The sequence below is a fragment of the Kryptolebias marmoratus genome, linkage group LG17 (assembly GCF_001649575.2).
Source record: "Kryptolebias marmoratus isolate JLee-2015 linkage group LG17, ASM164957v2, whole genome shotgun sequence".
Taxonomy (NCBI): domain Eukaryota; kingdom Metazoa; phylum Chordata; class Actinopteri; order Cyprinodontiformes; family Rivulidae; genus Kryptolebias; species Kryptolebias marmoratus.
Window position 1 is genome coordinate 6,371,171 of NC_051446.1, and position 15,325 is coordinate 6,386,495.

The following is a 15,325-nucleotide window of genomic DNA, read 5'->3' on the forward strand; positions in this document are numbered from 1 at the left end:
GCATAGCATTGGAACAAATGACGAAAACATTTCTAAAACCACAAAAATCACTTCCTTCATCAGAATATCCTACCTGCATAGATCTATGCATTAAAAGCAGCAAGTGTCTGAAAAACATTACAACTTACATACAAAAACTTACAAAAGCACAAAAGAATACTTCAAAAACACTCCACAGAAATAAATTTCACTTGTCTGATTTTTTTATGTACAGATATGCATCTTTTAATGGTTTATAATAAAAAAATAAAATAAGAAAAATCTAGTTATTTCCATGCAGTGTCCAGAAAGAGGTGTTGTTCAGCTTGTAGGGCACCACAACTGCTTTCACTGACCTCCATCATCATCATCATATGAAATAACTTTTTGTCACAACAAAAAATAGTGGCTGGTAAAATATTTGGGTGGCTAGTAAAAAAACTTGTCCACCAGCCAGCTGGTGGACAAATCTTTTACTTTCTACCCCTGGATATATCTGTTCCTCTCAGCATCTGCTCAGTATACTAACTCAAATTATTTTGCCTTCTTATTCTGCTTTTAGCTTTTAGCTGTTGTTTTTTTGTGTAATTTTAGCTCTTAGGTATTGTTTACCTAAACTCAGCTTATAAATACTGTTTTGCTATTGTTAGCATTTAGCTGTGGTTTTCCTTGTTTTAGCTTTTAGCGACTATTTGTATGGACTGGTTGTTGTTGTTGTTCTTTCGTTTTGTTGTTATTTGGCAATTGTTTTATGTTAAACGTACAGCCTCAGGATTATAAGACCGCAGAACTGACCACCGAGCTACTTTAGCCTTTGTTTGTACTGTTTGTATGACACTTATTTAGACTGAAATAGTTCTTGACTTCTAAGAGCTGGTGGTAACTGCATCCCTGGAAATGAAACTGAGAAAATTAAAGGCCTGTCATTCCTAGCAGAAATGCATATTGCAAATGACCTTCTGTACCAGAATTTTACACTAAGGTCAAGTCGAAAAATGATAGTGTTGTTGCCATATTTGTCAAACTTTGAAAATAATGGTACACGCAATCTCGTGTGATATCACAAGATGTCACTCTAAGCGTATTTGTTATGAATGACTCACTAACAGTTAATGCCAAAGTTTTAAGCATAGATGTCATGAAATATTATTATTTCTAAATACAGTGGAGTGCTCTCTGTCTGGCACCCTCCACCCTGCTTGTCTCACACAGAGAAAAAGCTACAGCTCATTCAACAGATGTGACAACAAGAGGGCAGGCTCACAGAACAGAAAATGGCAGAATATTTTTAATAATAATTGTTTTTGTCAATTATATTGTTTTTGCGATTGTTTGGAGCAAAAATCAAAATCCATACTATAAATTTGATTATTTTCACAGTAGGGATGGGCAGTGATTTCTGAATCTTCAAACGTCTTATAAAAATGGTTGAATTTAAAGAATTAACTTAGCTTTCACGTGTTTTGTTGCTGTTGTTGTTGTTGTTTTTTTTACACCAGCACTTTGTAGTGACTCGCCAAGTTGTGACCTAACAATGCTGTTCCTGTAAAAATGCAATATTTTGACAGAACACCTCTCGCCCACTCCCCTCCCAACTAACCATAAAGATAACTCTGACCATCCCCAGCATCTTTCTGCCATTGCAGTTTATTTTGAAAGGAATATAAAACGGAAACTGTAGTCACAGGTGAGCTTAGCTTTACAGACAAAATATGTGCATCCCTCTCCACATGTTCAATTGAATAATTACCTGACAATTACCTGAGTGTTTTTGCTTACTAACTAAAACTTGAAACAGCACATTTTTAGTGAAACAAAACCAGAATGTTTTCAACAGCTAAAATATTTTGAATATCATAACAGTCAGTTAATGAGCATGAAAATACTATGTTTATTGTCCCTGCCTTCCCCAATACTCATGTATTAGTTTGCTTCCAACATGCTTTCTTTTTTCTTTATCCATTCACTATCTACCCTCCTCTTTCTCTTGTGGTTTACCCTCCCTCCTCTTTCATCTGGTGCCTCTCTGTTTTAGTCTTTCATAGATTCTGTTCATTAGGTTGTGGTGCTGGTTGTATCACTGGAGTAATCACACATGGTGCAGGGGACACATAAAGACGTGCTCCCACTGGCATTAGCTGCTGATACCAGTTGAAAATCCATCCCTAGGAAGCTCAGCAGTTTTCTTCCTGCAGGTTTGTTGTTTCTCAGCAGCCCTGGATCCAGTGGAGCACCCGACTAACCTCCATTAATCTGCCACACCAACACAGTCATTCAATCTCACACATTCTTTAAGCCTGTGTCTGATTCCGTGGGCCTGAGGGTTTTACTATTCAAGTGTGCTTTATATGAGAATAGGAATCATTGTAGTTTATGTATCAGTCAATTTTCAAGTCAAGTCAAGCTTTAATGTCAATTTTACTTATGTACAACACATGCAGAGAATAAAAATTACATTACATTACAATTTTACAAATATTGAGCTAAATTGGTCTTGTAATAGCTAAATGTCATTCATGATTACTCATTATTCAAACGCTCTATTTTAACAGTGAGCTTGTGAAGAGGATCTGATCTCTGGAGTTTGCAGTGGTGCACACAATGTGTGGCTCATTTATCTTCCATTTTCCCCCAACAAAAGAACAGTGGGCCCATCAGAACCACAATTGCCCGCTGTTTTCCTGACTCTGTAAGGCCTTATAAGACTTAAAGGTAAACTGAAATCAAATCTCAAAATCATTTTATGAATGTCATTTAGTCAAACACTTCCACACAGCATTCCAGGGACCCATTTCTCTGACCTGAAACTTAAATAACTTGTTTTGAGTGTTCAAGTCAATAAATGCCAAAGTGGGGTGATTTGTGGGGCGGAGTTGCCGTCCTGGGTTTATGACGTGCAGTGTTCTCCGGTTGGGCCCTAAAAGAGTACTGAAGAACCAAGAACCTCAATACTGTCAGATTGTTTACTAGTGGAAATAGAAGAAGATGCCTATTTTTATATATGAAGACATGCAGGAAGACTTTGCAGGAGTAATGGATATACAGTCATATCAGTATGAACCTGAACCAACAGCTATATCTCTTGAATCAAGTAGAACTCTTCAGATTTGGATTCTGATGATCACAAGGACCGTCATGGTTGTTAAAACAATGCAGAAACGGCGTGAACCGATTACCCGCAGATCATTGTCATGACATTGGCAAACGACACTGCAAGTCAATAACACCAGCAGGAGAAAGCTAATATTGCTAACTCGAAGTTAACCCAGTGCTAACTCAATGCTAACTCATTAAAAACCTGATTGGTATTGTTCATGAACTCTCACACCAGAGTAAACTAATCAGTAGAAGTTTCAGACTATGACATTAGTTTAATCACACATAGATTGTCTACATTTTTTCATCAGTAACAAACTGCTCTGAATCACAAACTGATCTCAGGCTGTCAGTCCTGTATGCGACTCATACCTGAATGACAGAGTGCATTCACGTTTGAAGTGAAAGCTCCTAATTTCTTTTTCTGGTTCTCTATGGCGACGTCCTCCACTCCATTTGCCTTTATTTCAAAATTAAAAATAGGTGGGACTGCTCCTGGCAAAAGGTCCTGCTTCTTTGGCGTGAAGCCAGTCCACCGCATTAACGAGGTTTAGAGCTTGTGGTACTCCTCTTTGAAGTGGCCCAAACCCAAATTTTGATAGTTTTGATAAAAAAAAATTTGAGAAAATTTAAAATAAGCATATTTTTACTACTACTACTACCAAATGGCAATGTTCTTGTCACCATAAACTGACACGGATTGCATATTGCCCAATGTTTTTTATGCCAGTTTTTTTTTACTAAGATCATTTTATGTTGATATATGATATATTATTCAAGACCACACAATATTGTCATTCACAATATTTGACCAAAACAGCTAAAACTCTGTGCTTTAAGTATGTGGTATAAAGGATTCTCAGCTTCTACTGCACTAATTTTTATCTAAGTAATTATAAAATTGGTGGAGATATAGCCCTTTTTTGTGTTACCTAAGGTAAGTTGACTATGACAGCTATCTGGAATTATGTTAATTACAAAAGTTAATGAGTTGTCAATGTACATCCAATGGTTACTTTTTGAATGTTTCATTAAAACATTCAAAGGGGTTCATGAAATATTTTGCTAACAATTGGACACAGTTGACTCCAATAGTTAATGTCAAAGTTTTAAAATCACATCTTGTGTTATCAATGAGATCTCAAAGTATGTGTTTGGAATGACTTTCAGCTCATATCACACATAATTTTAACTCAATATTTGTTATAGATGTTTTTGTGTTGACTAACGTTGATTAGTTGTGGTAGCTTTATTGAATACGGTTGATTCCAAAAGTTAATCAGTTGTAGATGTTCATCCAATAGTTACTTTCCTAGAGCTTAAATAAAGTTAGTCCACTCGTCCATGATATATTTTGCTAACAGACAGACACATAGACACAGGCAAACAAACAAAAAAAACCATCATCCCCTTTCACCTTTGGCAGTGATAAAGTTGATGGAGCTTCAGTTGAGTGATAAATATAACCTAGTTTGATGCTCATCTTGATCTCCTAACAGCACTTAGGCCAGGTTTTTGAACTCTGGTCTCCATTCTGTGTCCTGTAAGACCAGATCTGAGTGAAATCTTGAGGTCTGCAGGATCAGGAGGTCCTCTAATTCAGTGATTTCCAACCCTGGTCCTCGAGGAACACTATCCTGCATGTTTTAGTTGTTTCCCTGCTTTGACACACCTGGTTTGAATGAGGGAGTGATTAACAGGCTTCTGCAGACAGAAAAGACCTGCTGAAAAGCAGGGAAACAATGAAAACGTGCAGGATAGTGTTCCTCGAGGACCAGGGTTGGGAATCACTGCTCTAATTACCTGGCATTAAGCATAGCTGGAAGACTTTCATCTGTCCTCCTCCACCACATGGTCACTGCAAGGATCAGCCAAAGTCTAAAGAATACTGACCTGTGAACTAGGAGTCAAACATACAGGGTACTGACTCAGAGCACGAGACTGGCAACACCTAGTCCTCTACAGACCTGATGATACTGTGAGGCTTTTTTAAAGTGAAACTCCCAGCTACAACAGCAGATTCTAAACAAAAAGTGGTTTTCATGAAACCAGTGTAGAGTTTTCAATCAACTCTATCAACAAAACAAAAGTCATAAACTGCCTAATCACCATCCTGATCTTCAGTAATCATTGGATGCACAATGGAGTAAACGGAGCATCTGCTTCTCCATTTTTTAATGTTGAGGTGCAAACTTGTGATTTTGTTCCCTCATTTTGTGGCTTTATAACATATTATCACTCTTAGCAATAATACAAAAACATATAGTTTATTAATTCAAGTTTTCCTTTTTCGTAACAAACTAACCAATAGAAGTAGAAGCCTCAGAAAGTGCAAACCTCCACTAAGGCCATGGTGTCATTAAAAACTAGTCAGATCCAGATTGTTATCTGGATCACAACCAAAATGTAATCAACTGTTTCTTGTGACAACCCAAACATGTACTGAAAATGTAATTCAAATCTGTTCATCAGTTTTCAAGTAATCTTGCTAACAGACAGACAAACTAGCCAAAGCTACTGAAAATATAACCTCCTTGGCAGAGGTAATTACAATTGAAAATAATCTGTATGTTCTACACACAACCCTCCCTAAGCTTTGAATTGGTTCAGTCCAACTCATCTGAACACTGTAGCTGCTTCCTCGCTATTTAGTCAGTGTTCAGCTGTGGAGATGAGAAAACAATATCAGTCTGTAAAGGTTTTAAACATGTGCTATGTCTTTTTCTGACTATGACTCAGAAATAATAGAGTAAGAACAATTAAATCATGTTGTTTGGAGCACAAAATGCCCACACGTTTAGGAAAATGGAAATATAAATTCCTTTAAGCTTATTTTTCTGACATCAACTCAGAGTCCATTCATTTTGGATTATTATTTTAGATTTTTTTTAAAATCACTTGAAAGTCAAATTTATTTATATAGCACTTTTCAGCAACAAGGTGGTTCAAAGTGCTTGAAAGATAAAGTTCCTTTTCAGTCAATTTACTCAGCACAACACATGAAGTTTGGGATATCATGCCGCCATGGGTGATGGCTGAAGACACCTTTAATCACTCCTTTAGGAAAATTGTGTTATTACAACAAGTGACAGGACCCACGCACAGCATATATCCATTTGTCATCACTGTCATTCCTCATTTCTTGTGCTCTTCACCTTGCTAAGAACAACTCTTCGAGTCAGGCTAGTTAGCTGCTGCAAAGTGCCTGTTCTCTGTTTGGCTTTTGTGGTTTGGGATGAGCACAAAGCTAATACAAGCAAAACAGAAGTCTTCTGTTCACCCCTTCCTCAGGGTGCAGCTTCTAACTTCAAGAGAAGGATTGATACAAGGCTTGTCCCTTCAGTTTGGGGATCGTTTATGCTTGGAGAGCTTTGACAGAGCCTTGTGCATGTGTGTTCTGTCACCGGCTTTGACACTCGTACCTGGAGAGGGACAGGCAGGTTAAGTTCTTGGAGAAAGTGCAGGGGAGGCTGATGTCTCACAGCATGACCCACTACTCTCTAAGTCAGGGAACCCAGTTTTGTCCAAGTTCGACAAGGACAGCTTTTCAGTCGGAGTCCTCGCTTCCAGCTGGGCAGACTACGTGGATTATGTTGATGGGTTAGCCAAAAATGTAGAGGATGCCCCAGTCTCAGTTTTGACTTGAATCCCATCAGAACGACAAGAATGTGCTGGACATTGGCCTTTGACATTCATGGTCTGTCAGAGCATGGCAGTTGATTTTTGTTGAGTCAGGGTGCTGCCACATTGCCACCGCCAGTGAGCCAGGTCAACAGGTCTGTGCAAACTGAGGAGACACTGAAAGAAATAAAATGGGAGCATAGGCTGGAACTGTACTGTCTTTGTGACATCTTAAAGTAAGGAGATATAAGGAGGCAGCAGACCTCGAATGGATTTGTAAATAAAAGTATACAAGTGTCTCATATTGATAGGCATTTTTCCAACAACAGTGGTGTGTTTGAGGGGTTTGCATTTTGTTATAAATTGCAAGGCTCCATGATAAGCAACATCCAGCATTTTATAGCTATACTACTTATAGACCTAATAAGCAATATGGTTTGTGACACTTTTTTTTGGTTTGCAAACAATATGGCTATTGTTTTGTCAGTTTTAAGAAAAAGTTTGAGTTGAAGTTAATCTAATCAGATGAAATCAAATGCAGTCTCAAGAACCTCTGTTACAGACTTTGCATGACAATAAATTACGGTGTCATCTGCATATAAATGCATATGCATAAGCACTTTATACTGCCTTGTTGCTAAAAAGTGCTATATAAATAAATTTGACTTGACTTGACATACTGGCGTCAGTAACATTTTGACCCATATTGTTAACATAAATTGAAATAGATCTCAGAATAGAGCCTTGTGGGACACCTTTCATGATTTTCAAATAACCTGATGACAAACCACTACATTGTTATACACATTGTTGACAACTAGGCAGATAGTTTCAAAACCATCTGACTGTTTGCTGTAAACGACCAGTCTCTAAAAACCTCTGACAGAAGATGAAGTGATCTACAGTGTCAAAAGCCTTGGACACAGGGGGAGGGCAGCATGCCCCAGACCTGTGCCCAGAGGGGCCCGGATAGGAGTTAGGATTCAAGGGAGCCAAGCCTCTACCACGCCTAAGAAAATGGAAAAGGCAGGGCCCCCCATGATTGTATCCAGAGGAGCCCTGAGTATGGGCACAGATACAGGTTGCTTGACAGCACCCATCATTAACATTTATACAGGGGTTACATAGGTTGTCCCAGTCAGGACTGAGCCATGGTTGCTAAAAACTTCACACGACCACCTGACTTTACTGATGTAGTAGGGGTAAAATATTGAATAAAATGTTGTGCTGCATGACTGGCTTTATTTTTACTCTTACGTTTAACTTTATGACATGCCAATTTACAAGTGGATCACCGATATTGTCTCCAAGTGAATTTTGGGTAAAACTTGTCACCAACCGTCCACCAACATCATCATCAGTCACTTGGCAACAGATTGCAAACTAGGTGGTGCATTTTTACGCACTACGTAAACATGAGTGGCACTTCATATAAGCATAAAAGTTGAGTGGCAAATGTAACCCGCAATTAGTTGAGGGCTTTTATTTTTGCTGGCCTACTTCCTGTTTTGCCCCAAACTCTGCCAGCTTCTTTAAAGCCCCGCCATGTGCAGTTGGAGTGTCCTCTGTTTTCACTGTGATTGTGGTTTGTGGCTGGCGTCTTTTGGATAGATCAACCCTCTGAATTTTTGAATCAACTGATTTGATTGCCTGGCTGGTGAGTTTGTTGTTTCATTAGCAGTATTATCTTCATAAAACCTTTGCTCCATTGCTCATTGGAGCGTTGTTTTAATAGAATTGTTTGGTGTGGTTACCTGGACCGGTACCTGAATTCTGTCACCGCTGATTGTGGTCAAGTACGCCCACTCTCTTTTGAGAAGGTAATTTGTTTGCTGAATCAATGATTGTGTGTGTGTTTTGGCACGTTTGCATTGATGCCAAGACAGTGAAATTGATGTAGCTACATTTATGTTGATATTGTGCAGTATTTATTTTATTTTATTTTTCTTTCTCTCTCTGCTTGAGTATTCGACATTTAACTTATTTTATTTCTTTTGGTAATGGTTAATTTAACCTCATTGAAATGTTAAAATGTAATATTAGCATTTGATATGTATAAATTAAATGCTTAAATTTAATTATTTGTATGTTTAACTGATTGTTTCTGATAAAACACTCAATGTTCTTTTGACCTTTTGGGTCGGGTTTTTTTATTGCTGGTTGGATGGACCAGATTCTCATCTGGAAGATGGTGAGCTAGGAATGGATAATGGACTCATGAGTTTGGAATGAATGTATTGGAGTCAGTGATTTTTGACTCTTATTGTGCTGTTGTAATTGTCTGTTTTTTTCCTTTCCCAAATATTAATATATATATATACATAAACTCTAAAAGTACTGCCTCTTGTAGTCATTCACAACTCAGTCTCTTATAAAGAACCAACCTTCTGATGCTGCTTTTGTAGTCGCAGTCAGCTGCTTAGCCCATTAGGGTTGCAAAAAGAAAAGGAAAAAAGAGAGCAAGGAAAAGCCAAGTTACAAAAACTGGACACTTTTTGTTCGTCGTCCTGGAGATGAACTCAACTTTTTTGTTGGCCCACCAGAACTGCTAGCACAGCCAGGGAGCCAAGTTAATTACAGGTAGCAGTTCTAACAATCACTATTCACAATGTGCGAGTTAGTTGTAGACTGTTAGTGATTGTAAATTGTATAGTAGCCCAGTTGCCAAGCTTATATCCCCTTTTTTCTCTCTCGGCAGTATAGTGGTGATGTCAGGGACTCAGCAGTTGCTAGCTGCTCCAGGGTAGAGCCAGACCTGGTGCCTGACCAGCAGCGCCTCTCCTGACCCGCACTGGACACTAGAAATGAAAGCAGCAGCAGGTCTCCTTTTGCTACAGCTGTCACACAGACCGCGGATGATGTTGCTGTTCCAGTTTACTAAACTTTATACCTACTGATACAGGCTCTGAGTTGAAATAGATAAAGTGGGTGTCAATGATCCGATCGCTATCCGTGGTGCTGAACTTCTTTGAATTTGTGTTGTTTTATCATTAGTGACCATATAGCCTAACATTTTTGCTGTTCTCTTGGTTTGTTATACTTCATGTCCATTTGATGAACTTCAAAATGACATAGTCACTCTCCATGGTGCCGAAGCTTGTAAGCCCCGCTGTTGGGGGCATGTGTATGTTGAAAAATTATTTTATCATGAGTTTTATTATTTGGGTATAAAGGGCCCAGTCATTTACCCCTCCCCCAGCCCAGCTCTGATTTGTTCTGCTAGTGCTTGGACAAGTCAATGAAAAGCGCAGCGTGGTAATCTTTGCCATCCAAGGGCTTCTACAATATCATTTAACACTTTAATGATGCCTGTTACAGTGCTGTGTTGTTTCCTAAAACCAAACTGATAGCAAGATCATTAACTAATTTTTACAGGACCTTAGCTAAAATGCAAAGTTTAGAAATGGGTCAAAAATTTAGAACAGTTGGATCACTACCCTTCAAGATGCAAAAAACTAAAGCTGTCTTCCACACATCTGAAATTTCTGGTTCTGCTATAATGTCAGCTGCCAGCTATATGAAATATGGGGAAAGGTTATCAGGGTCGGCTGATTTTTTTAGGCTCAATTTCCCTGAAAGCCTTACAAACTTTACTAGATTTATTAGAGAATGAGAAAGTGTGGTTGCTGTAGGCATGATTGGTTAGTGTAATAGAGGTCTAATCCTGAGAGGCCATATGAAACAAGGGTCCAGAGAGGCAGTTGAGAGACAATTGAGCATCTCTGATTTGTTAGCCATTGTCCTGGAGTTGACAGTTATGTGATGGGGTAGTTCAGGTAAATGAAAATTTCCTGAAAGAGATTTTACAGCTTGCCAAAATGCATTTGGTCATTAAGGTAATATGTGGTTTGAGATAAGTAATATTTTCAGTTTTCTTTCCTAAACCAGCAACAGTTACTGGTTTTGAAAATACAACCAATCAGCCTCAGAGCCAGATTTTCTTTCAAATGCTCAAAGTTGTTTTCTCTTGTGTAAGAGGTTTGCTAAGCCAGTGGTAAACCATAGGCCAACCTTACCCTTTCTTTGTGTCCCTGATTGCACCTACTATGCAGTGATCAATTAAGTCGTTAGAAAAGACTCGGCAACTGTGTAAAGTAGGAAGGTCAAACTTCACAGCTGGACTCCTCATGAGTCAAGGATCAGTCCCATGGGTTTTGAGGTCAAGATCACATGTCAAAGAAGGAAATCCATTTTTGTAGTAGGCTACAAGCATTTATTATATTGTCCTGAAGATTTGGCTCTCCTATGTTGAGTCACGTGTCTGTGGAGAAGCTGTTTGGTTTCTCCAATATAGAGTTCTGGACAGCTGACTGGATAGCTCACTATTCCTAATCAAGCCAAAACATTTTGATATATAAATAGTTAAAATAGCACAAAGTATGCAGAAGTAGTTTTGATTGCAAAAAAACACATGGAAAAAAATATAAACAAGAAAACAATAGTAAAGTTACACACCAGAACTGACTACAGATTTACTTGCTGATGCATAAAATGTGCAATGCTGACCTGATTACAAAAAGTTAATCTCTACTTTAAACAGTTGGTTTATGGTCATTGAAGCTGTCATTTTATCTTATCATAGTCAAACTGATCTGAACAATGGCTGTGCTGATAGTAATGCTGCCAATTTCCCTGTTTTTTTTTTTGTTTGTTTGTTTTTGTGTTTTTGCAGGTCACCGCTGGGGGATTTGCCCCTTTATTGCAGTTTGCCTACACTGCTAAGCTGTTACTCAGCAGAGAAAACATCCAGGAAGTCATTCGCTGTGCTGAATTCTTGCGCATGCACAACCTTGAGGACTCGTGCTTTCGCTTTCTGGAAGCCCAGTTACGCAAAGAAGAGGACAGCTTGTTATTTTGCCACAAAGGAGCAGCAGAGGAAATCAACTCGAAGGATAAAAGCTTGCAGTCTGAGAAAGAAAGGTCCAATTCCCCCATGGCACAGCAATGTGCAGACAACCTCACTTCCTTCCAACATTGTGATGATGATGATGACAGGCTAGTGATGACAATGCCTGGTAATTTCACAGACAGCCGGCTGAGCTTTGATCGGCATGGAGTATCAGACCTGCCACGATGCCCCAAGTACAGGAAGTATCAGTGGGCTTGCAACAGGCACAATGACATCTCCTCACACACCAGTACCTCAGGTTTTTCAAGCACATTTAAGGAGAGCAGCGTGAGTGAAGTCGTACCCAGCCAGGACAGACTACCTGTGGCACAGATCAAAGTGGAACCACAGGCAGAGGAAGAGACTATTTCATTGTGCCTGTCAGGGGATGAGCAGGATGATGGGGACACAGACAGTGTGACAGCCATGGAAATGGATAACCCTATATCTTTGGAAAAATCCAAAGGAAGCAAATCCCCATCCTACCTCCAAGCTTTTTTCAAGAAAGGGGTAGATCAGCCCAGCCTGTCCAACACTTCACAACAGCTTATCACAAACAGACTTGTTTGCCCCCAGGACAAAGGAAACTCTCAGGGAGATCATAAAAAAGATTTACAGCCTTTTACTGGGGAGCTGGACCTGTCTGTAACATCCCCAAAGGAGCTGGATGGCTTCCCTTCAGGGTTGTCTCTAAAGCCTGCCTCCTGTGATGAGATCTGCAAACAGGAAGTTGAGCTGGACCGCCGTAGTGTCATATTTTCTTCAAGGGCCTGCAACCGTATGGGAACACCAGTGCATTCTTATCCCGATGGAGACTCCTTGGAGATGGAGCTGTCTGAGCAAGTGACAAAGGGCCTGTGGGGCGGAGCTAGCCAGTCGCTCCCCAATTCCCAGACCTATTCTCCCAACGCAGCTTCATCTGAGCCCCCAGCCCTGTGCCGTCCACGGCCCAACACCAGCTGCCCAGTGCCAATCAAAGTGTGCCCCCGTTCACCGCCTTGTGATACACGTACTAGGACTTCCAGTTCCTGCTCCTCTTACTCCTATGCAGAGGATGGCAGTGGAGGCTCCCCCTGCAGCCTGCCCCAATTTGAATTCTCCTCTTCGCCGTGCTCCAACATGGCACGGTGTGTCAACGCAGACCAGCAGGAGCAAAGTGTGGGAGGGGAGGCTCTGTTCAACCAGGTGCGACCTAAGATTAAATGCGAGCAGTCCTATGGCACCAACTCAAGTGACGAATCAGGCTCCTTCTCAGAGGGAGACAGCGAGTCCTGTCATGTGCAGGAGCCAGGGACAGAGGTAAGTGTCTATCACTTGCAGCACAATGTCACCATCACACTCACTACTTTTGTAGCTATTTTTATAGCAGCTGTTATTTTAGGTCTGCATTAGCAGTCTTTAAAGACCATAATGATATTATAATATTAATTTGCTTTATTCACAACTAGAGCTCCATTTAAAGAGTCTGAATATGGGAGCTCAAAAATGATCACAAGAGACTATAGTTGCATTTTTCAGATTGTGATTGATTAATCATCTTTTCTAAGAGTAGTAGCCTGACCCTGGTTTATATCTCAATTGGAGAAAACTTTAGTTTTGCTTAATTTCCCTCTAAAATTTCAGACAGTTAACCTTTCACAAGTACTTATTTGTACAACTTTCATAAATTTTTCATGATGAAAGCACGTTATTCTAATTTTAATGAAGCTACTTACCACCTATTACTTGCCACACAACATCTTGTGTTTTTCTACTTTAAAATAACAATGTTTAACATCTTTAAAGTGGTTAACTGTTTACCTATTGCATTTGGTCATGTTTCTCATGTGTGCTGATATGTGTAGCCGTGCATCTAGTAGTAGTGCTTGTCAATCTGTACTCCTGTCAAGTCGTATTCCTGCGTCGTTCTTGGCGATTGCTATTTTATACTCCTGCTCTCACTACATGCATGTAACATTATTACCACCAGCTTCCTGCAATCCTGCACAGGATCAAGCTGTGTCTGAATTCAAATCATCTACATTGGGCCACGAGCAACCATTCAGTTGAGGGGCGTAAATTATGCATGCCAAGCACAGACAATGGATAGTGCAGGTGTTTTGAAGCAGATGCTGTTTGTATGAAATGCAGAGAATGAACCACCTAACCTGCTTTGGGTTTTAGAAAAACAAAATAAAAATTTGCATTATTTCAAGAGCTTAAAGAGATAGTTTGGTCATGTTTAAGGGGATGTTCTGTCAGTTAGTTACCAATAGTTAGAATCTAATCAGACGTGATATTAGGCTCACAGTATGGTGAAAGAAAAAATTATTTCAAAAAATATTTTGGGTTACAGCCCTGAATGTATACACCTAACTACATTAATAATGATAATAATAATAATAATAAATGTAAGCAGTAGGCAAGGGCCAATCCAGACTGCACAGATGTCCCACAGAGGCAACCGCTGGCCCAACTCACTGCAACCCCGTCCACTCCAACGGAGTTATACATCTACCTCCAGGTACTCGAGCACCTGGTCATGCTGCCCAAAGACCACCATGCCTCTGACAAGCATAGGCCTTATTCAAAATTAGATAAATGTGCATTTTGAGAATTTTTTTTTTGGTAGTGTATATCCAACCATGTGTTGTGAAATTATGACAGAAAAAGGTCAAAATTGGCATTTGTGAGCTTTGGTGCAAAATGGCAGACTTCCTGATTTGTGAAGCCTGATGAAGTCTGCCATTTTGGTATCATGTGTACTGTAAACTTTGATACACAAGTTTACTCGTATCAAACACACCCCATCAAACACAACTCAAGGGATGCATTTTCAAAATCTTCTATGGGGCCCTTTTGAGCCAATATTTTGTTTTGTAGAGTGAATTTTGACATACCAGCTTAGTTTGGGACTCTTAATAAGTATGCCAAATTTTGTGAGCATTTCATCAGCCCTAGCCAAGACTATTTTAACTAAATTAGTGCATTGCCACAGTGACACAATTAGATAAAACTTTTTAATACTGATTTTGCACCTTCAGCAGGGGTTATGGCCATTTGAGACGAATCAGAAGTGAAATATTGAACAGTACTTTCATTTCTAAAAGTTGTGCTTTTTGTCACCAATAGGTGGCACTGCTACATAACCATGATATAGTTATATCATCATGTTCAGGTCATAAAAAGTATTAATATGTTGAAGTTCAAGCTAGCTGGGACAATGTATATGTCATTTATGGCCAGTTGTGCCGCGATGGTGAGACCTTTAAAGTTTGCCAAGTCACCCCGGCCCCACCTTTTGCCCCTAGCTGTGGTGAATATTTTATTGGCTTCCCAAAGGGTCTATGCTTTTCACATCAAATATGATACTTCTGGTGTGAATGATTTGAGTGGGAAAATTTTCCAAACACTATAAGGTATTTTGTACTGGCACTAGGTGATGCAGAGACAAATTCATGATATTAGCATATGGCCATGTTTAGTACTGGATGCCTATCTCTCATGTGTAGTATGAACAATTGACAGCAACATTACCCCCTATATCCTGTTTGATGGCAAAACAGGCGAGTTTGAAAAAAATCCCATGCCGAGTCACGTGGGCAGGCAAACAAGATGGCAGCTGGCTAACGGCTCTCCGTTCCCGACATATAATTAGATGAAGATATTGTAGTAAGGGGCTCCTTTTTTGATACTGTTCTCAGCAAGTGAGGAAGCAGTGTAGGATTGCGGACTTCTTTGTCGGAAAAAAGTATTTTAATA

General features: G+C 39.6%; 1 protein-coding gene across 3 annotated transcripts in view; it reads left to right on the forward strand.

The window, feature by feature from the left end:
* Window positions 1–15,325, forward strand: part of bach2b (BTB and CNC homology 1, basic leucine zipper transcription factor 2b) — a 155,895-nt gene that overhangs the window by 115,675 nt on the left and 24,895 nt on the right. For all 3 annotated transcript variants that reach the window (XM_037980664.1, XM_037980663.1, XM_037980665.1), the window contains exon 3: window positions 11,369–12,883. In XM_037980664.1, the coding sequence (XP_037836592.1) occupies window positions 11,369–12,883 (1,515 nt within the window). The remainder of the gene's footprint in view (window positions 1–11,368; window positions 12,884–15,325) is intronic.